Source organism: Engystomops pustulosus, chromosome 2 (assembly GCF_040894005.1).
Source record: "Engystomops pustulosus chromosome 2, aEngPut4.maternal, whole genome shotgun sequence".
Lineage (NCBI taxonomy): Eukaryota > Metazoa > Chordata > Amphibia > Anura > Leptodactylidae > Engystomops > Engystomops pustulosus.
Window position 1 is genome coordinate 110554741 of NC_092412.1, and position 27584 is coordinate 110582324.

General features: G+C 39.4%; 1 protein-coding gene across 5 annotated transcripts in view; it reads left to right on the forward strand.

Moving 5' to 3' along the window:
• The window catches only part of FRMPD4 (FERM and PDZ domain containing 4), a 265339-nt gene that overhangs the window by 40998 nt on the left and 196757 nt on the right, over positions 1-27584 (forward strand). For 4 of the 5 annotated variants that reach the window (XM_072135945.1, XM_072135948.1, XM_072135951.1 and 1 more), the window contains exon 2: positions 19347-19475. The exons of the other annotated variant lie outside the window; for it this stretch is intronic. In XM_072135945.1, coding sequence (XP_071992046.1) covers positions 19347-19475 — 129 coding nt within the window. The remainder of the gene's footprint in view (positions 1-19346; positions 19476-27584) is intronic. 5 annotated transcript variants of the gene reach the window in all.

A 27584-nucleotide genomic window follows, 5' to 3' on the forward strand; every position in this document is an offset into this window, starting at 1 on the left:
AAACCCTAGGACACAGATCCCTAAATATAAAAACCCTCTTAACAAGTACTATTCAGTGTTTAACCCCTTCATGACTGCATTATGGCTATATACATCCTGTTTGCACAAGCCGTACAGAAAGGAGATTTATACATGTCATGACAGTTGCCAACTACAATTATCATGTCTAATTAAACAGGAGAATCTCATTGTTAATATGATATATGGATTGTATATGAATGCTTCACATAACCAGATGTGCCCACTATCACCATCACCATACACTTCTGGCAGGGAGCTAGGTAATGTAAAATAAACTTACTGTATAAACTTGTGTATAAGCCGAGTTTTTCAGCAAAAAAAATGTGCTGAAAAATCTCACCTCGGCTTATACACAAGTCAATAAAAAAAGAAACTTACATACTCACCTTCCGGCGTCCCCGATGTTTGTTGCAGCTTCCCGATGCTTGACATGCATCCTCTTCTGTCTCCTTTCCGCTGTAACAGCCAGCAGAGCCGCGGAAAGAAGACAGAAGAGGACACGTGTCAAGCACCGGGAAGCCGCAACAAACATTGGGGACGCCGGAAGGTGAGTATGTAAGTTTCTTTTTTTATGCGGGCTGGCTATATACTAAAGGGGGCTGGCTGGCTGTTACTTAAGGGGGCTGGCTGACTGTATACTTAAGGGGGCTGGCTGTATACCTAAGGGGGCTGGCTGGCTGTATACTTAAGGGGGCTGGCTGGGTGTATACTTAAGGGGGCTGGCTGTATACTTAAGGGGGCTGGCTGTATTTCCCACCCTTTGTTTATACTTGAGTCAATAGGTTTTCCCAGTTTTTGGTGGTAAAATTAGAGGCCTTGGCTTATATTCAAGTCGGCTAATACTTGAGTATAAAAACTACTGAAATTAATCAGAATGCTGACAAGGCATTTTTTTAAATCAGCAAAGCATAGGCTATTGGAACCTGTCACCAGCTAAAAAGGAAATTCCTGGTGACAGGTTCCCTTTAAATAATAAGCAAAACAACTTGCTTACAGAAATATAAAGTCTGTATGGCTTTTGCCATACAAAACCTGCAATATAAAACAAATAACTCACACTATTCTTAACACCTCCATGCAGCATATTATCTAAAAGTATATACTTTTGCAATGCAAAAAAATCCACCCAGCACTTTTGTTTGGGTTTATCTTTGATCAGGGGTAATTAAATGTGCATCTACTTACCTATACCCCTAGTAATTTGAATGAGATAGTATGTACATTTCCTGGTTAGCAAGTAGTGGTAGCAAATAGTAATTGTTTTTCCCTGTGACTTCCCTTGCAATCCTTACTTTTTTAAAGACTATCCAACATCTATCCAACATTGGGTAGATGGATTTCCGGATTGTAATATGATTACTAATACTGTTGATAATTGATCAGTGTCCCACTTAAAATTCTGAATGAAAGTTTACAGAATGCAAGAGACTCTTGTGCGGATTTGTTTTGGTATCTTACTTGGAAGTAGCATTATGGAACTGTGCCATCTGTTGGTAAATTGTTTCTGTTGGAAGATTGCAATTATTTTATGTTACAGTATTTTTTAGATAGGTCAGCAAAGTTTGGTTTACAAAATCATCTTCCAATTTAAGAGAATAATGTTTAATTTGCTATTGCAGCCCAGATGTGAGCTAGAGTTTTATTTAGAAATTGACAGCAATTAAGGGTTGGGGTAAAAGGAAGTTATTCAGTCAGAAATCATTGGACTATTATTCTGTGGAGTGAGTGATATGTGTGTGGTGTATTAACAGCTCTCTTTCATTTCTACTGATAAGCAATGTCATTTCAAAGGGGAAAAAAAGCATCAACACTGCTTATCCTGTCAGCAGAAAAAAGTCCAGATAATGAACTCTAAATCTGCCAAACAGAATTTTAAATAAGTCTGTTGATTTGGACTCAATCAGAATACTGAAGATTACTTAAGACAGTAGCTGGCATCTACAGCTCTCAATAATTCTGTTGGATTAACTTAATTCTTCCTCTCAGATTATTTGTAAGCAAATAAATTAATTAAAAACAATACGTGATTAAGAAAAATATTCATTTTGGCACATATTTAATTCACCCAGATATTAGGTTGATGATGTCTATATCAAGTTTAGTTTAGTCTTCAAACTGTAAATCTTATGTCAACTCTAATAAGTTGATGTTCTTTAGAGAAGGGTCACTTCAAGGTCAACCACTGATTAACCACTTCCCGCATCATGAATACTAAAATGTCAGAGATGGGTCGTGGTAAACCTGAATTCTTGTACACGAATATGGCACTAGCTCAAGTGATGATCAAGTGCCATCGGTAACTAAGTGTGATAGAAATCTTCCAGTAGTGCAGCCTCATGTTAACTCTGGACAAATACCATCTTGATTGTTACATATCTCTGTGTTATTCGCTAACAGCCACATGATACCCAAAGAAAATTGGAGTATATTAGCAAATTTCACAAAAAGCCATACATATTGGGGCAGATTTACTTACCCGTTCCATTCGCAATCCAGCGGCATGTTCTCTGCAGTGGATTCGGGTCCGGCCGGGATTCATTAAGGCAGTTCCTCCGATGTCCACCAGGTGGCACAGCTGCGCTGAAGAGCATCGGAGCGCACTCAAGTTCACCGACCTAATCCTAGTGAAGGTAAGTGCAAGCTCCGCGGCACATTTTTTTTTTTTAAATGCGGCGGTTTTTCCTAATCCATCGGGTTTTCGTTCGGTCACACCCCCCGATTCCTGTCGCGTGCATGCCAGCGCCGATGCGCCACAATCCGATCGCGTGCGCCAAAATCTCGGGGCATTTCAGGGGAAATATTCAGGGCAAATCGGAAATATTCGGGTAACACGTCGGGAAAACGTGAATCGGGCCCTTAGTAAATGACCCCCATTGACACTTAAAGCAATTGTGATACATTTGTATGGCAGTAAAGGAAGGTAACGATTGTTTTTAAGCACAATATTTGAAGGTCATGGTAAAAGTAAAAAAAAATGTATATTCTTTAAACACCTCACAAAAAAACAAAAAACAAAAAAGCAATCTCAAAACGATGCTAATGATCATTTTTTGCTGTCTTGTCACTTGACTTGGGTGTGGGACTTAATATATTCTACTTTCTCAATCTTGCTCTCACCTTTCAATTATTTGCCAAACTAAGAATTGATCATTCCCCCCTAATACAGCCCTCACACTTAAAATACACACTGCCACCAATTGCATTTCTGGCCAATATGCGCCCCACTACACACATACCCTATGATCTCTAGAAGTCATACAGCTAAACACATTTTACAAGGGTATGGATTTGTAAAGGATACAGTGACTAACATTACAGTAAACACTTTAATACAAAAGAGTTCACAAATTATAAAACAATACATAACATAAGTCAAAATCTTCAGCCACAACCAGCCGTTCCGGAGGGATAATATGCCGAGGAGCTGGTTCTTCCCCAATAACATCAGAGGCACGTGAGAGGGCATCTGCCTTTAAGACACAGGTGTCTTCTCAGCTGGACGAAAATGGATCAAGATAATTAAAACGTGAAAAGAAAAGGGACCAGCGGGCTTGTCTTGGATTAAGACGTTGAGCAGTTTGGAGGTACAGGAGATTCTTGTGGTCAGAATATACACTGACTGGGTGACGAGCTCCTTCCAGAAGATAGCGTCACTCTTCCAAGGTGAGTTTAATAGCCAAGAGTTCCCGATCTCCTATGGAGTAATTCCTCTCAGCCGCAGAGAAGGTTCTGGAAAAGAAACCACAGGTAAGTGTTCGGCCTTTGGGCACAGCTCCAGCACCCACGGAGGAGGCGTCAACCTCAAGTTGGAAGGGTTTCTCTAAATCTGGTCGCGTCAGAACAGGAGCAGAGGCGAAGGCACCTTTTTTAGTTAGGGCCACAATGGGAGATACGAGGGAAGAGAAGTAAGGAATGAATTGCCGGTAATAATTTGCAGAACCAAGGAATCTCTGTATGGCACGAAGCCCCACTGGGCGAGGCCACTGAAGTACCGCAGACAACTTGGTTGGATCCATCTGTAGGCCTTTATCGGAGATTATGTATCCTAGAAACGGAAGGCTCTTCTGATGGATTTGGCACTTCTTCAGTTTATCATAGAGACGATTGGCTCTTAGGCGCCTAAGAACTTGATGAGGCCCCAGATCAGGAGAGAAGATCAAGATGTCATCTAAGTAGACAACGACACAGGTGTATAGCAGCTCTCTGAAAATGTTGTTCACGAATTCCTGAAACACTGCAGGCGCATTACACAGTCCAAAGGGCATGACCAGGTACTCAAAGTGCCTGTCTCGGGTGTTAAAGGCGGTCTTCCATTCATTGCCCTCCCGGATGCAGAAAAGATTATAGGCCCCTCTAAGGTCCAATTTAGAGAAGACTTTAGCTCCACGGAGGCAGTCAAAGAGTTCCGTGATTAACGGCAATGGATACCGGTTCTTTATTGTCACCTTATTGAGGCCCCGATAGTCAATGCAGGGACAGAGAGAACCATCTTTCTTGGCCACAAAGAAGAATCCGGCACCGGCAGGAGAAGAGGATTTGCGGATGAACCCCTTTTGTAGATTCTCCTTGATGTAGGCCGACATGGCCGCCGTTTCAGGCAAGGACAGTGGGTAAACTCGACCTCGTGGCGGGGATGTTCCTGGTAGAAGTTCAATAGGGCAATCGTATGGATGATACGGTGGCAAGGTCTACGCTTGCTTTTCAGAGAAGACATCAGCATAGTCCAGGTAAGCACCGGGACAAGACCTTCAGAGACTTGAGAGACAAGGAGGAAGGTATAGTAGCGGCTGGACGAAGAGCCCTGAGACAGCGGGACTGGCATCCAGGACCCTAGCGAAGAACCTCCCCAGTCTGCCAGTTAAGAACAGGTGCATGTCTCTGCAGCCACGGAAGTCCCAATAGGATGGGGAAGTGGAGTGGAGCGGGGAAGTACGTAGAAAGACAGTCTCTCCATATGCATCAACCTGCAGGCACAGTGGTTCAGTGCGATACTGGACTGGATCAGAGAGAATCTGACCACTGACCGAATAGATGACCAGGGGCTTGTCGAGGCGGATCACTGGAATGTGATGCTGCGAGACCAGTGCAACATCCACAAAATTTCCTACGGACCCGGAGTCCAAGAAGGCACACACTTGGAACTGGCTGCCCGTACCAGCGCTTAGGAGCACAGGAATGGTCAAATGTGGAGAAGCTTCGCACACACCTAGGGACGCTTCTCCCAAGAACCCTAGGTGGTGGCATTTCCCGAACGTTGGGGACGGACAGGACACGTCCTGATGAAATGTTCAGGACTCGCACAATATAGGCAGAGGTCTCCCTGTCGTCTCCTGTTGCGTTCTTGGGAAGAGAGTCTGGCTCTGTCCACCTCCATGGGCTCTTCGGCAGATGGTACTGGAGCGGCCTCTGGAAGACAGGAGCTAGGCAAGGAAGACGTCTTGGACGAGCTTGAGGCTGCTCGAGGAGAGACTCTCCGGCACGCTCTCTAAATCGCACGTCTATCCGGGTGGCCAGAGAGATTAGACCACTCAGAGTGGACGGCAGATCACGAGCAGCCAGAGCGTCTTTAACATGGGTGGAGAGCCCCTTTTTGAAAGCTGCAGACAGGTCCGAGTCGTTCCAAGAGAGCTCCGAGGCCAGGGTACGGAACTGCACGGCATACTCTCCAACAGACCGGAATTCTGCCAGAAATGCCGAGTGTAGCAGTGACCATGTCGTCTCTGTCCCGAAGCAGAGTAGCCCAGGCCAGGGCTTTCCCGGTGAGGAGGCTGAGGATAAATGCCACCTAGGAATGCTCCATGACGAATTGGGACGGCATGAGCTCTATGTGTAGAGAACACTGGGTGATGAAGCCCCTGCATAGCTTGGGATCCCAGTCATACTTGCCGGGCATAGAAAGACGTAGCCTGGGTTCGGTAGCAGAAAGGACAGCTGGAGTAGCAGGAGTTGCAGGAACAGCTTCAGGGACCTGTTGCTGATGCTGGGTAGTTAGCAACTGTTGCAGCATGGCAGTGACTTGCTCCAGCTGCTCGCGCTGTGCGGCAATCTGCCAGGATTGATGCATCACAATCGTAGCAAGATCGGGCCGACTGGGCGACGGAACCTCAGCGGGATCCATGGCCAGATCTTACTGTCAGGCTTGCGGGTTGTGGATCCACTGGACCACTGCAGACGATGACTCAAGCCACTACCTGGGACCGGAGTCTAAGTGGTACCCGGTTTTCACCAGAGCCCACCGCAAAGCGGGTTAGACAAGCTGCAGCGTGGTACCACCAGGTCGCTCTTCAGGCGTGACTTGTCCGCAGTGGCGGCCAAGGTTGAGGTACAAGAACGGCAATCAATCTCATGGTCAAAGTCCAGGCACAGGGTCGGGGCAGGCGGCAGAGATGCAACGTCAGGGTTCAATCCGGGGTCATCAACAGGAGGTCCAAGCAGAGGGGTACGGGAACACAGCACACAGGACAGCAGCACGGAGGATCACTGGTACACGGGAACACGGAGGGACACAGGAATGCAGGAGACACAGGAACGCAGGCTAATCGCAGTAAAGCTTTCTCTCAGGCTGTGAGGCACAGATACGGCAGGGCTTGCAGGAAGAGGCAGGCTTATATAGAATTGGGCAATATGGCCAGTGCCAATTAATGGCGCGATGGCCCTTTAAATCTCGAGAAGGAGCCATGTGCACGCCCTAGCAGTCGGGGATGCGTGCGGACCGCGGAGGGAGCCAGGCCAGGTGAGATGCGCTGGCAGGGGCTGGGCAGCACGGGTAAGCCCGCGATATGGGGGACCACCCGTGACAACAACTTTCCAACTGCAATCCTGTTTTTTTTGGGGGGTAGGAATAAAATTAGGAACATGTGCCAGACTTTTTTACCCCCAGACATGTGAACCATTGTCCTCATTTCCAACATATGATTTTATAGATAATCTCCTTCATTCAGGTATTTGAATCTCCCATTAACTCGTTAACAGTGCTGAGTAGACCACAAAATTTGGGTCTGGGCCGAACTTTGCGGTTCATGTACCTGTACCCAAACGTCAGTCAGAAGGTTGCATTTTGCTCACCTCCAACCAGTAAGCTGGCACTGCCATGATCTAACACTTACTCAAATGTACCTGCCACTTTACATGTGCACCGGCCACATTGATTTAAATGCCTCCTGCACATGCACGCTGCCATTTGCTGAGAGGGGTTGCTGCTCCCCAATGATGTCATGGCTGGAATTTAAATGTCGCTGCCAGCTTTGATGGTGCCAGAGTTATCCAATATCCAGGACAAGTTGTCCTGCAAAAAGTTGCCCCAACACGGCCTCTTGGAAAAATACAATTATTATGTGTCTTGAAATTTAGTGAAATGAAAACTTTTGTTTTTTTAAGTCATGCTTTGTTTTTTTTTTATCATGCTTTTGATAAACTCAAAAAAGTTATTAAAAAGATATATACAAATTTGATGTCTCAAGAATTCTACTGACTGGAAGAATAATATAATATTGTTATTTATGTTATTTTACCTTAAAATAGGGTTAATTAAAAAAATGTACTCAACTTTCAAAGCATAAACATGGCTATTATGGCTAAAATTACTAAAAAGCTATGGCTTGTTAAAGGTAAGTAATGAAAAAGTAAAAAAAATTGCCTGGACTTCTTGAACCAAAACAGGCTGGTTATGCAGGGGTTAAAAAATCTTATGTCATCATAATTGTTTCTAACCAAAAAATTAAGATCACATGTTATAAATCTTGTTCTCTCCTCTTTGTGATGTATATAAGGTTACCTCTTAGTATGCTGTGTCCGACATATCGGACACAGGGTGCTAGGCTTTAACACTCAGCATTAGATAAATCCGACAACTTGTGTGACTAACAGCTGATACCCCAGTGTAACATCCGCAGTTGGAGTGAGCTCTGATTGTGGGTGTTCAACAGGTAAAATGCATTTAAACTGCATGCTGGGGGTCTCTCCCCCAGTTGGGGCATATCCCGGGTTGCAGATGCACCCATGTGCAGGGCTGTCAGTAGGCTGTCTTTGTATGTGTATCTAAGTGTGGTATCCCCATAATTGTATTAACCCATAGAATAAAAAAAGTTGAACACCATAAAAAATTAAGTAAAAAATCAATTAGATAACTATTGCTTTTCTACTCCTCCACACCCCCAAAAATGGGGCACATTTACTCTGTTCTCGGAGTTCAACGAAAGTGCATTGTCCGACGATAATGCACTGTGTAGCGATTCGCTAAGATGCGCCCGATATCCTGCATGTGTCGCTTCCCCGCTCAGGTCCGACAGAGCTCACCTTCTATTTTGTGGCGAATGTAAGTGATAAGGCTTTCAACACAATTTGAAAGTTAAATCCCACGCGCAGTCCGAATCAGTCAGATGGTCTGACGGCATGCTCCCCGATTTGTGTGGCATGGAATCCAGCGCAGCTTCGCCAAAAACTATCACGTGCGACACAATCTTAGCACAGACACCTGTTAAATATCTCTCTAAGACGTAAAATGGTGCACAAAAGTGCAGCAACAATTGATAAACAAATTTTAAGATTGGTTTTCTTTTTATACCTTTTTGAAATGTGTAAATTTTAGGGTTAAATCAACGTAAAACTGACAAAATAAGATAATTCTACATTTCATCTCCATTTACTTTTAATCACTATGAAGATCTCAAGGGGTTAACAATCTTCCTAAAAGCTATTTCTGACATTTTATTCATTAAAAACAATAATTATCCCACAAAAAGTCAATTCTGCAATCTCAGAACCGATGTGCAATTCGTAAGCCACAAGATATAAAATTTTCCAGACATTTACAAAATTATGAAAACTTAAAGTAGGCATATGGGAAATGTTATTTTGCTAATTATTCAGGTCTTAAAACTATCTTCCTGAAAATGAGATGTTTTCGAATTTTGAAAATGGCAAAATTTACCACTAAAATGAAGTATACCATGTGATGAAAAAACGATCTCAAAATTGCTCTGATAAATAAAATAGTTCAAAAGTTAGAACCATACAAAGCAATGCAAGTCAGAATACAAAAAATGGGGCTGAGCCTTAAGCTATAAACTGGTTATGTCCTGAAGGGGTTAAACCAGCAATGAGCAAATTTTGCTCCAAAATGGAGCCAATGAAAATGTAAATCATTATGCAACAACACAAACTTTAATATGGCCATATGCACACAATATGCACAGGATATCCTAAATAAATTAAATTTACTATATCACTATTGGCACTAACAGCTCAGCCACCTGCTATGGTATTGTTGTCTAATTTCAGAAATCACAAGAATGAGGACTTTCAAGTATCCCATGTAAACAGTCATGGTGCACAAGTTCTACCACTGTTCCATTGACTTCTACAGGGCTACCAGAGATTTCTATTGGAGGTCTCATAGAAGGGAATAAAATAATGGCTGAACATATGCCATATGACTCTCTTCACATATAGTGCACACCAGACCACTTAAATGAAGCATTTTTATGCTATTTATTATTATGCTTTTTATTCTCTAAAATACATTGTTATATACATAGTTATTAACAAATTTAGCATCCTTGTCAGGTGTTAAATTTGAGATACTGGTAGAATTTAGCATTTAAATTAAAACTGAATCTTCAACAAAATTGCATACATGAATAATGTAGATAATAATAAATAACTGTATAATATGCTGTATAATATACTGTATTAAGGGAAATTGTTCCAGTGCCTTTCTTCCTTATTTAAGTTTGTTTAAATATTTAAATCATGTTTCTGTTCTGTACTCCACTGACAGTGATGAAGAGATAAAGGAACCTTATAAAGTGATTTACATTTTTATAGGCAGTCTCTGGATAATCTAAATCTTCTTAGAGATCATCAACCTTTTTATCACTTTTTATTGAATTTTAAAAATTTTTTCAAAATAGCAAAAAAGGGCCATTTTCAACTTCAGGCGCTGTTTTCCGTTACGAGGTTAAACGCAGTAAAAAAGTTATTATATTTTAATATAATAAACAAGACAACCTCGGGACTTTGGAAGACCCGAGGCTGTAATGACGACTGATTGCCGCCCATGCGCCGCCTTCTTTTTGAAGCTGCTGGCGGCGATCAGCGGGATAATATGCAGCAAAGACTTAGCAGCTATGGAGAGGGCTCAGCCCGGGAGCCCTCTCCATGTACCCGCACCCGACGTGTGCAGTACTATTAACGGCGCGCGTCAGTAATAATGAAGTATATTCCAAAGTTTACTACAGGCAGTCCCCGGGTTACGTACAAGATAGGGTCTGGAGGTTTGTTCTTAAGTTGAATTTGTATGTAAGTCGAAACTGTATATTTTATAATTGTAGTTCCAGACAAAAAAAAAAATTGGCCTCATTGACAATTGGAGATTGAACATTTTTTGCTGTAATTGGACCAAGGATTATCAATAAAGCTTCATTACAGACACCTTACAGCTGATCATTACAGTCTGGGTCTATAGCAAAGCATTCAGAAAGCTTCACCAGAGGTCAGAGGGGTCTGTCTGTAACTATGGGTTGTCTGTAAGTCGGGTGTCCTTAAGTAGGGGACCGCCTGTATTAACACCTGACATATTCATTTCTGCGAAATATAAAAATATAGGTTCAAAGGTTTTGTTCCACTTAGTCTCAGAAAATGAAAGTTTACATATAATAGTTATGCAACTTTTGTATAGATAAAATGCACTGAGATACTGTTACCCAGGAATGAATAACAGGAAATAAATGCAGACAGCTAATGGCATATTCACAAAAATAACTTCATCCATTTGTGTCAATATTTGATCCATTAAATCATATTTAAAAGCATTGGTCTCTGTTCTCTGCATTGTATATATGCTTTTAATTACATCAGAATATGGATGCTTCCGTATGGATGCTTTATTCTTTCTTTAGAGAAAAGTAAAGAGGTGCCTAAGGCAATAAAACTACTCTGACTTGGTTAACTCATTACTTAGTTTACTATGAATAGTATTTAAAAGACAAAAAATCGAATGCATTAGGCATTAGTGAATAATGTCAAAAGTTGTCAGGATATGTGGGAAACAAAGTATTGGGAAAGTGGAAATTTTGTGATGTGTATTGACAGATGATTCACATAGTTTGCATTATTGCTGATGTACTGTTAGTTATCCCTATATGATATTGTCAAGTTGCATTTCTAAAACCTGTTCATAAACATACACAATGACGGATTTTTTTTTACCTGTGTTAATGTGTTAAAGGGTTTTCCATTTAAAGAGCATGCATATTAAAGTACAAGTGGCAATGCTCTGTTCATAATGCTTTTCCAACCCCCCCCCCCCCAAAAAAAAAAAAGAAATTATGTTTCGACCCAAGGTCCTGTCATGGTAGGATGTAACCATGATCTGCTACATCAGTGATTGGCTGCAGCTATGATAGGACCCAGGGTCCAGATATTATTGTTAAGCCACAATGTGCAGAACCGGGGGCAAAGCAGGGGGGCATCAGTATGGCTTTAGTGTTTTTCCATTGGCGACTGCATCATTGAATAGAGTTTGATTTCAGTGGACAGTACTAAATGCACTTTTAAGAAAGTGCAATTGCTTGAAAGAGGGAAAGAGGTTTAATATTTTTTTACTGAATAATAGTTCATATATGTTTTCAAATCCACTTCAAGACATGTCATAAATATTTGGTAGATTCCAACTCCATGCCTCAAAACTATTTCAAGATGAAGCTTCTCTGACTCAAGTAACATACTTAAGCACAAAAGCGTGGTGGCCAGGCAGGCCACCCCCTGTCTCAGCTAATGTTAAAAGCACAGAAATAGAAGAGATATACACATGAAGAAATGGCAAGTTTTATTGAATCTGTTTCCATAGACTATACATCAATCTGCACAGCACATCATATTCTTTTATGCTCTACATGCAAATAGATCACTATGAAGGATCTGATAAGCTTACCCTGCCCTACCTACATTTCCATGGGGACATGTCTCCTCTTAGAGAAGATTTACCATCAAAATCAATCATGATAAACCAGGGACACTTACTCATAGATCCAGGCACGTAACTATGGTAATCTAATTTGTTATTTTGCCCCTTTCCTTCTAAAATCAAATTGTATAACGAAAGTCTACTGGGAGTCTACTAGGGTGTTTCCCTGAGCCCCTCCATGCTGTAGCTTCACAGACTTACCAGATCTGTGAGTAAGTGCACTTGGTTTATCATGTTTGATTTGATGGTAGATTTCTTTTAACTTCTTTCTGTCATCAGACTAATATCATTTCCTACATGCAGCCTGTACATGGGATATGTTGGGGCATATGTTGCTGACAGAACACTAGGTCAGATTAGTTACCTTATCAAAGACAGTTGACATGAAGAACCATAACATTTGGTGAAAACTTTGGCCAACTAACACCTTTATGTGTGCCATATTCTGTCCATCCCGCGCCAGAAACAGCACGCAGCCCTCTCTCCTGCTACACTGAACGCAGCGGTTCAGACACTTAGGCAGCAAAGCACCTGCCCCAAATACAGCAGGATCCCCTGCAGTGTTTGACCTGATGAAGACGCCAGTACGGCGTTGAAACGCGTAGTCATTATTCCAATAAAAAGAATCAATATTACATCTTGGATGTAGCGCGTCTCACTAATCAACCCCGTCCTTTTTCTCTCTATTTCTGCACACTACAACTGGATCCACATCCAGCTTTTGGGCGTGACGCTGCAACTCCACTCCATTACCTCCCTCCCCCCCTTTTTTGTGCATACTAATTGGCGCCTGGCTCTAAGAAATCCCCCACAATTTTTTCTTCTCCACCTCATATTCTGTATTTACTTGATATATGACATGAGTACAGGGTAATGAAATGCTTTTGATTCAATCTTTGCTGGAAAGACGGATGTATATCGGGGCAACTGAATCATATGTCACTGTTAACTGTGTCTTAAATCTATGTGTAAATGTCTTGCAGATTGGAAAAATCACTTAATCTAGTGTTCAAGGCTTAAAACTTAGATTAGAAGATACAAGCATATTAGTCATGTGATTATATAATCTTATCTTTTCATGTGTGCTCTACTGTATAAGATCATGAAGTATTCAGAGTGTATGCCAAAGCATTATGAACTCTGCCAAGAGAATGAGCAGATGGCATTTCTGAGTATCATATACTGTAGTGGGCTTTTAATTAATGGCCTCTGGATGGATCAATTAATTGAATATCACTGCCAATAATGTGTATAACATTCAATCTGCCTAAAGCTGAGATATTTCAGTATTTGAAAACCAATAATGGCTTCATGTAGGTGAATATAATTACTGACACAGATGTACAAAAGTTTAGAAAAATGGATGTAAATACTTTATTCTTGTTATTATTTTTGGAGTCTATTTTTTGATTATATAAAAAGGTGACTGACTTGTATGTATCAAATACAGGCAGTCCCCGGGTTACGTACAAGTTAGGTTCTGTAGGTTTGTTCTTACATTGAATTTGGATGTAAGTCAGAACTCTATATTTTATAATTGTAACTCCAAACAAATTTTTTTTGGTCTCCGTGACAATTGGATTTTAAAAATGTTGGATTGTCATAAGAACCAGGATTAACAATAAAGCTTAATTGCAGACACCTTTAATAACTGTTATTGCTGTTTTTTGTAGCCTAGGGATAAAGTACAGTAAATTATCAATTAGCAGAGGTCCGTTTGTAACTAGGGGTTGTCTTTAAGTCAGGTGTTCTTAAGTAGGGGACCGCCTGTAACTGTAAACTATTTACAGAAAAGTAAGAATTAATTTTCATTTTAAAATGTTTCAAGTTTATATAAAAATGTCTCATACTGCAAGAAGGGAGTTAAAAAATAAAACTAGATTTACCTTTACCCCTAAAATAAATCAATGATGCCTCCTGTGACAACCCCCCCCCACTCTCAGGTCACATCAGCATTTATGCTAGGCAGCCTTACAATTTAGTACATAAAATGCCATCCACCTAAACAAGATGGCTTTTTTTTACCCTAACTTCTACTCTCCTAGTGGCCAGCACCTTAAGCTTAAACCTTTTGGTGCTACCACCTATACTTTACTTATTAAATAAGAAGGTAAAATTTAGAAACCCAAAATACAGACAACCCAATTAGCTATAAGATTACTTGACAATAATACCAGTAGCATTTTCCTTCAGGAGGTTAAGTTCTTTAAAGACTACAAGTGGAGACTCATTAAATTTCAAATATTTACTACACGGAGGTGCAGTGTAAAAATAAAAATTCCCTTCCCTGCCTTTGACCCTAGGTCCATGATGAACATTGTCTTGCAGGTGTGAAATGGTTTCAATAGACCTTGGACCATTTTTTTTTAATTCCATGTCTCCTGGGGTCACCAGGCACCAGACTGAGGTTTTATGACTTAACCCCTTAATGGCATGTGACATATTACTATGTCACAGGTTGGCTGCGGGTGTTTGGAGATGGCTGATGGGCTGAGCCCATAGCTGGTGATTGTTTGCTGCACATTGCAGCAAACACCCACCAGTAACTCTTGCAATTGCTGCTAGCATTAAAAATCTGATTGGTTTAAATTGTCACTCCCCGTGACGTCATCGGGAAGTGGTAATCTGTTACTATGACAGCCTTGGGTCATACAAGGACCTAAGGCTGTCTCGTTTTAACACATTTATTACATTGTATGATTTGCACAATATAATAGATTATGTAGCAAATCCCTATATACTGCCATACTGTAGAATGGCAGTGTATGGTGGGATCAATCAGACAACCTAGGGTTAAAGTACCCTAGGGGGTCTGAAAAATAGTAAAAAAAAAAATAAAATAAAAAAAGTTTTAAAAAATGAAATTAAAAAAAACATAAAAATTAAAATCACCCCACCTTAAAACTCATATAAATATAAAAAACTGTAAATATCATAAACATATTAGGTATTGAGGTGTCTCAAAATTTCAGCTGTGTCAAAATATAATAATGGTTATTCCCAGAATTTAACGCTGTGATGGAAAAAAGCGACCAATTTCGAAAATGCAACTTTTTTGCCATTTTACAAAATATAAAAAAAAATCAATAAAAGGTGATTAAAAGGTCATACAGTCTACCCACAGCCTCATATACTGAAGTATGAAAAAGCTTTCGGTGCCAGAAGATGGCAAAATTAATTTTCTTTTGTACAGGTTATAATTTTTGTAAATATATAAAAAAAATTATAAAACCAATATAAATTTGGTATCCCCGTGATCGTGCTGACCCAAATAATAAAGTAGATATGTCATTTTGGGTGCACAAAGAAAGCCATAAAAACCAAGCCCACAAGAAAATGGCACAAATGCATTTGTTCACCAATTTCACTGCATTTGGATTTTTTTTCCCGCTTCCTAGTACACTGCATGTAATATTAAATGCTGTCACTATAATTCTGTTACACAGAAAACAAGCCCTCACACAGCTCCTTACATGGAAAAATAAAAAAGCTATGGATTTTTGAAGGTGGGGAGTAAAAAATGAAACCTCAAAAATGAAAAAGGGTCTGGTTGTTAAGGGGTTAAAATGTAAATTAAAATTTTGTGACACAAGCTTTCCACTCTTCATGTTTCATCTTTTTTTATATATAATTGTATTTTTATTATCAATTTCCAAAGAAATATAACAAAAAGAAAGTTAACATGCACGTAATTCACATTGAAGTTTTTCAATAATAATACAACCGAAAGACAGGTTTTGTCCAAAAAGATATTAACAGCTCAACTTTCCCCATCTGCATAATGGGGTGTAAAGCCTGACAGTGCAATGTTTTCCTGGCATACGACCAATTACCAAGGACAGCATCAACTCCATGCCCAATCGGTCTAGAAGGGTTGGGGGGGGGGGGCACCAACAAAAGACAGTCAGACAAACTCACCATGATAACAATTAACACTTGGGTAGAAACAAAAGGGGTGACCACCTCACTCTCCTCCTCCTGCCCGCTCTTCCATCCAATAGCGATCCCAACGTTCCCAAGTTTTGTCGAACAATGGGATACGATTATTCAAGGAGGCAGTCAGATGTTCCATACTGCGTATTTCCCTTACCCTAGAGAGTAGGTCCATTCGGGAGGGAGGGGCCTGCCTTTTCCAGAATTGCGCTATCAGGCACCTCGCAGCTGTGAGTATATGCAAGCTCAGTTTTGTAGCCGTCTTGGCCATGGGCTGAGGAGAGACATTCAGCAAGTAATACAATAGGGAGAGTGGAATGTCCACCGCTACGACCTCCCGGAGGAGAGACTTTGCCTCCTGCCAGAAAGGCTGCACCAATGGACACATCCAGAAGATGTGTTGACGAGCCACATCGCCAGCAGGTATCCGGCATGTCCGGAAATAATCTGTGTAACAAGGATGGGGTGTGATACCACTGTAACATCAGCTTGTACTGATTCTCCTTATGTGTAGCACACAAGGAGGTTTTAGCTGCTCTATTCCAAATCAGCTGCCATGTGTCTTGGGATATTGGTCCCCCCACTATGCTCTCCCACTTGGCCATGTATGGGTGTGCGATAGGGTCATCTGAACTTGGGTGTAATAGCATCATATAGATATCTGATATAAGACCAGAGGTGTGGGTAGCGGTTTTGCAAATGTGCTCAAACGTCATGGGAGCCGAAACCATCTCAGTACTGCTCAGGGACTGTAAGAAGTGCCTAATTCGAATATAGTGGAAATTGGCCGCTTGTGGGAGATGGAATTTATTCTGCAAGGCAGGAAAGGGCAAAATCTTCCTATCTCAGTAGTCTACTATGTCTGCGAATCTAAACAATCCCTTCTCATGCCAGGGTTTAATTTCCTGCCCAACCCCGGCCTGTTGCATAAGAGGGGTGTGTAAGAAAGATTGCATAGGAGAACACTGGGATACCAGCGGGAACCTGGCCACACAGGCCCTCCACAATTTGATCGTGAATGAAATAGTGAAGATGTCAGTGAAGATGGTCATTATTGTGCATCATAAGTGCAAAACATATTGGCCAAGATTTATCAAATGTGAGGCAAACTGCATTAAGTGCACTTTGCCTCAAGAAGGTGTAGGGTGCGCCAGATTATTGAATACTGGTGCATGGTCTTCAATTAGCTGGGATTGCTATAGTTTAACATACACCGTGTGACATAATTCTGTTGAGTCTCTGTATTAAATGTGTCGCAAACTCCATCTAAGCACTAACATGTCCCTTGGGTGCAGGTTTTTCTATCTTGTCTGGTGCAGACACTTTTTAAAAACATGTGCAAGTTCCAAAGACGTTCTTTGTAGTACAAAGTCAAACAGAAAACAGGTGTAGCTAGTTTAATAGTTCTGGCTCTGTATGTGAAATTTCACCCCACCAAGACCAAGTTTTTAATTTTTTTTTTTTTGCATTTCCAGTTTTCCCTCCTCTCAAGCCATATAAGAGCTTGTTATTTGCAAGACAATTGTTCTTTCTAGTGACAGCATTTAATATTCTGTGCAATGTACTGGGAAGCTGTAAAATGATTTAATTGAAACAATTTTTACAACTGTAAAAATTCAAATTGCTATTCAAATTTTTATTGGCGGCAAAATGGCGAATAAGTGGTAGTTCTGACTTTTAGATGCTATTTTCTACTACGGGGTTGACAGCTGACGATATAAAAATATAAATATTTGGAATTCTACTTGTTTATTTATTTATTTGTGTGTTCTGAGGAGAGAGATGTGATTTGAACTTTTTTTAAATTTGAACTTTAATTCATTTTTTTCATATTTTTTAAAACTTTTTTTTACTATTATTTAAGACCTCCTAGGGTACTTAAACCCAGGTTTGACGGCAACACCTAAGCAAAGTAAGGAGAGGGCTAGGTCTATGAGCCGTCGCCATACACCCCTTCACAAATGGCTAATGTATATTTAGATTGGTCTGTCGTGAAAGGGTTAATTATGTTAACGGGTTTTCTGTTAATTCCAAAATTGACTTATTCTCTGTTAGTTTGTTAGTGCACTTGGATATGAAGTGAAACATATCAAGGACAATATTAATTCTCATTTGGTGACAACATAATATACTATATCATATTTTACTGTCAACATTGCAGTTCTGATCTCTGGATAAAGATGTGTTCATTACTTTTAATCATACACAATGGGGAAGATATTGAAAGTTCACAAAGTTGTAAACTAGACAATTAGACAAACAGCCTTAAAGGGGTTGGCCACTTTACCTCATGTGTTTTGTAAGTGTGTGTGTGTGTGGGGGCAGGACTTTAAGTAAGTTACCAATATACATCTATTAAAAGTTCTGCTTTGCTTAATTGATATGTAAACTGAAGCCTCCTGTCTTATAGTTTATCAGCCAGACATTGCTGACCATAAAATGGCCGCAGATGGAGGGTCATGTGATCCATCACTGTCCATGAATAATCAATAATCTGCAGCCATTTTATGGTCAGGAATGTCTGGCTGATGAGGTAAAAGACAGGAGGCTTCACTTTACTTATCAAGTGCTGCAGAACTTTTAATAGATATATATTTGGAAATTACCTAATATCCTGCCCCCCACACTTACACACACATTACAAAAACATGAAGTAAATTGGCAAACCACTTTAAACTTCACCATTCACAATTTTGAAAGTGTATCATGCTGAATGATAAATCTGTTTGTACATTCTATTTTTTAGCTTAGTTTTTGCCCGTAAAACTGTCTAAAACCCTTAATGATTGTGGTCTACAGCATGTTTGACAGTTTTATTGGTGGAACTAGAGACACAATGATAAATCTGCCCTATAAATAACTGAATATTTAAAGGAAATCTGCTATCAAAATCAAGCATAAACCATGGACACTTAGTCATAAATGCAGGCAACGTGACTGTGGTAATCTTCTTATTTGTTTCCTATAGCCTCTTTTCTTCTAAAGTCAACTTTCAAAATTGATTATGAGGACTCTTGTGCTATTGATTCACAGGCTGTTACAAAGTGCAGGAGAACTTCTCTCCCACCATGTGAGATTACAGCATTCAGAGGGAGGGGGGAAATTCCAACGGAGAAGATGGGAGAGTAAGACTTGCTTCTTAGTGCTTTAGCATAATTTTGAAAGTTGATTTTAGAAGGAAAGAGGCCATGGATAACTAATACAAAAAGATTACCAAAGTCACTGTGCCTGGATCTATGAGTGACCCTGGCTTATCATGCTTTATTTTGAAAGTAGATTTTATTTGAACACACTGTATGTAGCATCTTTATATGTTTAACTTCTATGATTGGATGTGTACATTATGATTGTACTATATATATCATACTGCATTGCTGTGCCAAAAGGCTTGTAACAAGTTAAATAAAGGGAAATGCATATTTCACAGCTCAGGAGTTATACAAGACGCAGCAATCACCAAAACGCAGAAGTATCAGCGTGATCTACATTCTCACTTCCCTGGCTGGCATCACTGTGAGGAAGAAAGCCTTGATCTCTCTACACTTCAAAGACCCAGGTACCAGTTTTGTCAAGCCAATGCTGGCAGCTTTTCTCATGATATTCAGTAAAACTTGTCTCGATTGTGTTGCTCTTCTTCCGAGCTCTTGAATCTTGTATTTTAGTTGTAAAGTTATTGCTTTACATGCATTTTGTGAACAAGGAACAGTCCAAATCTGTCTTTTGGCCAGTCAAGTATAATAAAAATGAATGAGCTGAGAGCAAGTGCTGTGTACTGAATACTTATGAATATATCAATCCTGAACCAAATGCATTCATTTTCTTCTATTTAATAAGGAAATAGTGTGTTGTCATATTAATATTAGAGTTGGCTATATTGTTGCAATGTATTTGCATAAGAATTTTCATCACCTTCATTGTCACCATAACAATAGTAATGGGCATGTATCGGAGACCCCAATGGAGTAGAAACCTTATCTGATGATAAAATTCTGCGAATAAACCCTAGAATATAATTTTTAAATACATGATAGAACAGGAAACAAAAATGATTTAGTGTGAAATACCTTTCATCAATGTCCTGTATACGGAAATAAATTATATATAGTTTATGCTCACGGTTCATAAGGAATGTCAGCCTGAGTATGCATAGTCCCTAAAGGCTCAATGCATGATAGGCTGGTTTGCTTAATTAAATGATATGGTACATTAACATAAATCAATGTGGCAAACTGTTAAGATTATTAAGCTGTAGCAGCTACCACCAATGTTTGCTTAGACTGAGAGGTAAGCTAAATGTAATGGCAAACTGCAACAGAACACTCTGCTGACTTCAATTGTTCCAGTAACAAAACGATAATTAACTTGTTCAAAAAACTCTAGTTTGCAAATAGTTTTGCTCTATTTAAAAACAGATTATCTTTGCCTAGAGTAAACTAGATTTTAGTTTTGCAGTGATGTTTCATTTCCATCCTTAAGGTTTTTTTTTTTTTTAATTCTACTTTGAACTATACTGTCAAACAGAGGTCAATCTCCCGTTTGCTGATTAAGACAATGATATGCTCATCTATTGACCGTGGCCACCAATAAGGCCTTTTAGTGAGGAAATCAATTGATGTTCTATGCTGCAATGCAACACAAAAAGCCTAACACGGAAAAAGATCAACCTTGTTTCCATGGAAAATGTTCTTATGTTTAAAAATTTCATGAAAATGTGTAGATGCAAAATGTAAATACTCATAGAAAATAATGATACATGTAAAGATGAAATGCTAAAATATCTTTAAACTGTGTTTTACTTGTTTTTGTATTTTCATTCATTTTATTGCCTTGCTATGTTTTATCTTCAGGCTATATAATAAAAAAACAATCTAAAGGTAACCCATTAATACTAGGACACTAGTCCGTGATTTCTGTGCCCTAAGACCTAATTATTGGGTAAAGAGAAGCAGGTTGTAAATGACCTCATTATGACATTTTAAATGTGCACAGCTTCTTAGACGCCACAACTAATATTCAAGTTTATCACCTGCCTAATAGTGAGAAAAAGATACTTTCCATGCACATATCTCATATGGGACAGCGAGGATAAAAGTTCATCACAATTTACATGTGACCTAAAAATGTAAAAAAAGAAAAATATACAAAAAGCAATTGATACTTACTAATCCCCACCTCTCGTTTTTAAAGCTTCACTGGTCTCGCTTGGTTTCCACTATTTGGCCAAAATAAAAAATACAGTTTCACTGGCTGAGGTGACACAATGTTTTGTTTTTTAGGAACAGGTCTTGCTTCCATTTTCCCCCTCTGGACCTAGCATTAGATAATCAAATGTTATAGAAAGGGATACAAGCAAGGCATTACGGGAAATGTATGAAACTGCCATGAAAACTGAATCCTCTGGCCCAGCAACACAATATTATTTACTGTTAACCCTTTCCATCATCATTTATAGCATTTTGTGAGAATTTTACAGTAAAGGCTGTTGTGGCAAAGCCCCTTTAAGCCAGAAACATTGAAAAGATTGTTGACTTCTATATAGAGATTTGGTCGGTTCCACTCTCACATTGACATCCATTATCTCTTTATACTATAGCTTCCTTAGCAGCAGTATTTATGACTTGCTTGTGATAAAACCCTCCAAGGAAAACAATAAGAGCAGCAATGTCAACCATATTGAACTGAAAAGTGCACTTCAGACAACAAAAAACTGCATGTTTCCCAGGGACCTTAAAGGGGTATTCCGGGAATATGAACGACTGATACAAAAACACAAAATGCTATAAATAAATGAATATAACAAAACGCAATGCCATTTCTTTTAAGGACCCATTTGTATATGAATTATGCTGATTTCTGGAATACCCCTTTAATATTTATTATCTACAGAATACAACTCAACATTGTCATGTAACTTTAAAAAGTGCCATAAGTAATGTTAATTCTAATAGTACAGTACAGTACATGGATCTGAATTCCTGTCCAGCTATTCTATAAAACCGTCTTTTTCTTTATTAATATTCTTAGAGTTGTGCTTCCCCTTGAAAAACGCTCAGTTCAAGTGTCCTATTGTTATGTTAGAAAAGAAAGAAAAGTAATGGGAAAGTTGAAAAAAGATATAGAGTATGGATTTTGCCAGGAGCACATGTGGAGCAGAAGTTCTAAGAGAAAAATGCACCATAAGAAAACATTAAATTATGTCGACATTTGCCTGAGGTGCATTTTCATGCCCAAGTAACTAACAATCATTCTTTTCATGCAACTACCCTTTAAATAGAAGCCATGAGATGTGAACCTTACATGGAAGGTTAAAATATACCCATGAAATAGAAAAGTAATGAGTAACATATTAAAGATACATAAGATAAATAAGCAATCCATATTTTATAAATATATTTCAAAGAAATACAATTATACACACAATTTTTACAATTGCAAGCAGTCCCCGGGTTACGTACAAGATATGGTCCAGAGGTTTGTTCTTCAGCTGAATTTGTATGTAAGTCAAAAATGTATATTTTATAATTGTAGTTGTAGACAAATTATTTTTTTTTTTTGACCCAGTGACAATTGGAGTTTCAAAATTTTTTTCTGTAATGGGACCAAGGATTATCAATAAAACTTCATTAAAGACACTTTACAGCTGATCATTGCAGTCTGGGACTATAGTAAAGGTTTCAGAGAGCTTCACCAGATGTCACAGGGGGCAGAGGGGTCCGTATTTAACTAGGGGTTGTCTTTAAGTCAGGTGTCCTTTAAGTAGGGGTCCGCCTGTATTTTACACAGGTGTGTCTTTTTTAATGTAACATTAGAAACAAAGCAATCTGCTTTCACAAATGTTGACATTGCAGAAAGATATAAATGTACCATCATTCTCATTCTAGTAAATAAGGTACCATGACATAACTGGATGGACTGGATATGCCATAGTAAGGCCCATTTCACATGAGTATTTTTCACGCATGTTTTTTTGGGGCACATGTGAAACTCCCAGCATCCTCTACTTTTCCAAGGTACTCCCTAAACATGTCTATGAGGACACATCAAATCATATTGCGCTCTGAGATTGTATTCTAAGCATCCAATAGCATAATCCAGCAGCATAATTCACTATGATGTGAGCACCCCGATCCTATGCAATGTTTTTGAACTGTGGGATCTGACGTGCACATGGGTCCGTTTCCACAACCCAAGCAAGTTAGTATGCAGGGAGCCTATAACAGAGAAGAACTATGAAAATGTGAACATATAGTTCACAAGGTCTTTTAGGCAATAGGGAAAATCTCAAAATTTTGGCCCCCCCAGGACAAGTAATGAATCTTCAACTCAGCTGCGTCAGAACATCCTAATGCACACCTCAGCTGCTGCAGAACCTCATAATACACACCTCAACTTCTGTAAAATCTCATAATGCAAACCTCATCTACAGAATTGTCACGCAGTTCATTTTGAATTCTGTTGTGAAAATTCACCACATATAAGTTGTGCAGCCCAGATGCAAGCTTCTGCTAGCAGGACGAACCTCCTGTATGATGAGTGCATGCACATTTGGACACAATTGGGTAACAGAAGCTTGGACCCACACTGTGCAGTGAAGTGGCCCATGCCAACTGAGAGCAGGAGAAGAAAGGTGCTGGGATTGAAATGTAAGGTGCACCGAATTGGATACCTTTTTTGTCAACATTTATGTCATGTGGATCATTACAATGAAGTAAATATAAAGGTAATGCTATAAAACAAGGGGCTAGTCAATGCTGAAGCACTGAACTGGCTCACATAATACAGTATATGTTGATTTAACACATCTACTCTAGAAGACATGGAAGATCATCCCATTGAAGACTAGATTTAAGGACAAGTTTGGGCGGTCAGCTCAAAGAAGTGTCTAACTATCTTCTCTCCAGGGTTACATTCTGTTTCTCACCTGTCAGGTATTTCATGCTGCATACATTCCCAGGGTTCCAACAAACAGTTTACAATGTCACTGGATTTGTAAAATGACAAGTTCCCCAGGGCCCCAGAGGGCATACCAGCTGTCTAGATACATTGAGATAATAGCAACATTCTCCACTTTCCTCTTTTATATGCTTTAATGATGCACTATAGTTATAGAAATATATCAAATTCTATTACTACGAACTGTCACGGGTGCCCCTGCGACCCCTGTTTTGGGTCGCAGGCACACCCGTGTACCCCCATGCGGGCTGCTGAGCTCGGCGCGCGACTCAACGTCATCTCCCGCGGCTCCCTGCGCGCGTCCCCACCGAATAGGGCCGAATAGGGCACGTGCCGGCTCTGTCAGTTAAAGGGCCAGCGCGCTGATTATTGGTGCTGGCCAGATGCCCTTCTTCATGAATTCCCAGCCCCTTCCTGTCTTCCCTGCCGGATCTATGCGCCTCACAGCCTTAAAAAAAAGCCCAGCGGATCTACGCATCCCGAACCCTGACAGACATTAGTATAAAGTAGAAAAATGTGCTCAGTTTTTTAGGAAAATGCAATATCGCTGCACCATACATAATGCTGACATTTTATTGGCTTTGTAAGGAACAATGTATGGAAATGTTGGGAATTTTCCATTACTTTATTCTTTAAGAAAGCAATATTATTCAGTAAATAGTGGTGCGGACATCTTGGAAAGCTCTATAGTATAGTAATAAAATTCCAATTGTTTTACAGTTGAGCAAAATTAAACATTTTGGACCTGTTTTATTTTAAGAATCATTTTTGTCCCAATTAAAATGCTTAGATTGTCCAGAAAAGACCAGTTTGTCATCCTGTTGTTTCCTAGACAGTTCTTCAGCTGTTCTTCAGAGGCATTGGGAATAGGGGAGTTGAGAGGGGTCTCCTGGCTTGATTTATAAGGTGACCAAGTACATGAAGGAGGTAGATAAATACAAACTGTTGTCGCAACCAGACTTGCACAACAGTGAAGTTGTAACTGGCATCCATTCAGATTCCGTTGGTGCATCATCATCACTACCTCACCAAACATGGACAAAATATGTGTAGCATGCACTTCCACTTTAACACACTACAATTCCAAGGAGCAGCCATTTTTTACCATCATATAAGGATACAAGCCAGAGAAATCTCTTTTTAAGAAATAGTGGTGGCTAATTATCTTCTACTGAAGCTTAGAACACAGCATACCTTTCCAAAAGGTGGTGCAGTCCACTAAGTGGTCTGGCAACTGCTTCTTTACCACTATTAGCCTTGTTACGATACTTTGGCAATGTGTTCTAAATGAATATAATAATTGTAGATGCTACTTTGTCACAGAACTGTGACACTATGGCTTCTGATGTTCCCATAAAAGTATATAACAGTAGTGTATAAACATCTAACATCTAACATCTGCTACTCTGTCACAGAAAATCCATTAAAGTTTCTGCAAATTTTTTTATCATGGATAAGATAACATTGGCCCACATTTATTAGTGTTTGTGTCAGTTTGCAGTCTTACTTTGCACTAAAAGAGACGTGCAAAAAGCTTGCATGTATAATTATAAAGTGTCTGCGCCATTTTTGTGTCACGGCTGCACTGTGGTCGACAAGAAAAAAAAAATCCGCACCTAAAGGGGCATGTCAGTGCTTTGTCGGAGTTTGCGCCACATTTATTAATGATGTGCACCATAATTCTTTTTGCGCCACAATTCTGCAGCACGAACAAAGTGCACCAAAAAAAAAAAAATGGTGCACACTTTCAGAGCAGTGCAGGGGGCTCCAGATTAATGAAGAACGTGCGCAGTATTGATTAATCTGTCGCACTCTGCTCACTCCACAAGCAAAATGCACATTGTACAGAATGCACTAGATAAATGTGAGCCATTGTTGGTCAACTGCTACAGTAATTTCACAAAAAATATGTTGAACTTTAGGGATATTTCCCACACAGTTATATAATCGCAGAGACTAACTTCAAAATATGTTGAACTTTAGGAATATTTCCCACACGTGTATATAATGGCAGAGATTACCTTCAAATGTGTGGTACTTCCCTAAAAAATATACACTAAAATGTCATAATTTAGAAGTAAAAACAATAAAGTGGTGCTGCCTTCTATCTCTCTCTCCAATAATGTGCCTCTACTAATATACTGGGGCAGATTTATCAGCCTGTCTGAAAGTCAGAATATTCCTAGTTGCCCATGGCAACCAATTGCAGCTCAGCTTTCATTTTACCAGTGCTCATAAATATTTTAAAGGGGAGCTGTGATTGGTTGCCATGGGCAACTGAGAATATTCTGACTTTCAGACAGCTTGATAAATCTGCCCCACTGTCTCTCAAACTATGCCCTGAACAGTGGTATAAAAAGCCCTTAATCTAGAAGCATTGGTGTTGTTAACATTAATTGTACTGTGTTCCTTAAAGAGGTTGTCCCATTTCAACACATAAATAATAATGTTTGTTTAACACCTTCCCGCCGCAGCCGTTTTTCATTTTTGCGTTTTCATTTTTCACTCCTAACTTTCAAAAATCTATAACTTTTTTATTTTTCCATGTACAGAGCTGTGTTATGGCTTATTTTCTGTGTAACAAATTATACTTCAATATGGTGGTATTTAATATTCCATGTTGTGTACCAGGAAGCAGGAAAAAATTCCAAATGCAGTGAAATTGGAAAAAAAAACGCATTTGTGCCGTATTCTTGTAGGCTTAGATTTTTTACGGATTTCACTGTATGCCCCAAATGACATGTTTACTTTATTCTTTGGGTCAGTATGATTATGGAGATTCCAAAGTTTTATAGGTTTTATAATGTTTTCATACATTTACAAAAATTAAAAACTCCTGTACGAAAACATTTTTTTTGGATTTTGCCATCTTCTGGTGATAATTACTTTTTTATGCTTTAGTATACTGAGCTTTTGGAGGCGACATTTTTTGCAGCTTTTGATTACGTTTACAATGTTAGCATTTTTTGGACTGTTAAACCTTTTGATCACTTTCTAGAATTTTTTTTTAAATGGCAAAAAAGTGCAATTTTCCGTTACGGGGTTAAACTCTGTGAAAACTCTGTTATATTTTGATAGATTGTGCATTTTCAGACGCTTCTATACCTAATGTGTTTATGATTTTTACTGTTTATTTATATTTATATCAGTTCTAGGGAAAGGAGGGTGATTTGAGTTTTTAGGCTTTTTTATTATAATTTTTTTAAAACTTTTTTTATTTTATTTTTACTATTTTTCAAACTCCCTGGGGAGTTTAACCCTAAGTTGTCTGTACGATCGTATCATATACTGCTATACTACAGTATGGCAGTATATGGGGATTTTACTCCTCATTTGTTACAATGTGCTGATAGCACATTGTAATGAATAGGTTAACCTGAAGCAGCCTCGGGTCTTTGGAAGAGGCTGTCATGGCGACGGATCGCTGCTCCCCGATGACGTCACGGGGAGCGACGATCCTCGGAAAAATGGCAGTTTTTAATTTGTGTAAATGCTGGAAAAAAATATAATAACCTATATAAATTTGTTATCCCTGTGTTTGTACCGACCCAAATAATAAAGTAGACATGTCATTTGGGGCACGAGTCCGAGTCCACAAGAAAACAGTGCAAATGCACTATTCCACCAATTTATTTCTAAATAAAGGGGTTAAAATACGGATATAACTAGATTTAAAGCAGGAACAATAGATTGGATAAGGTATAAGGGCATG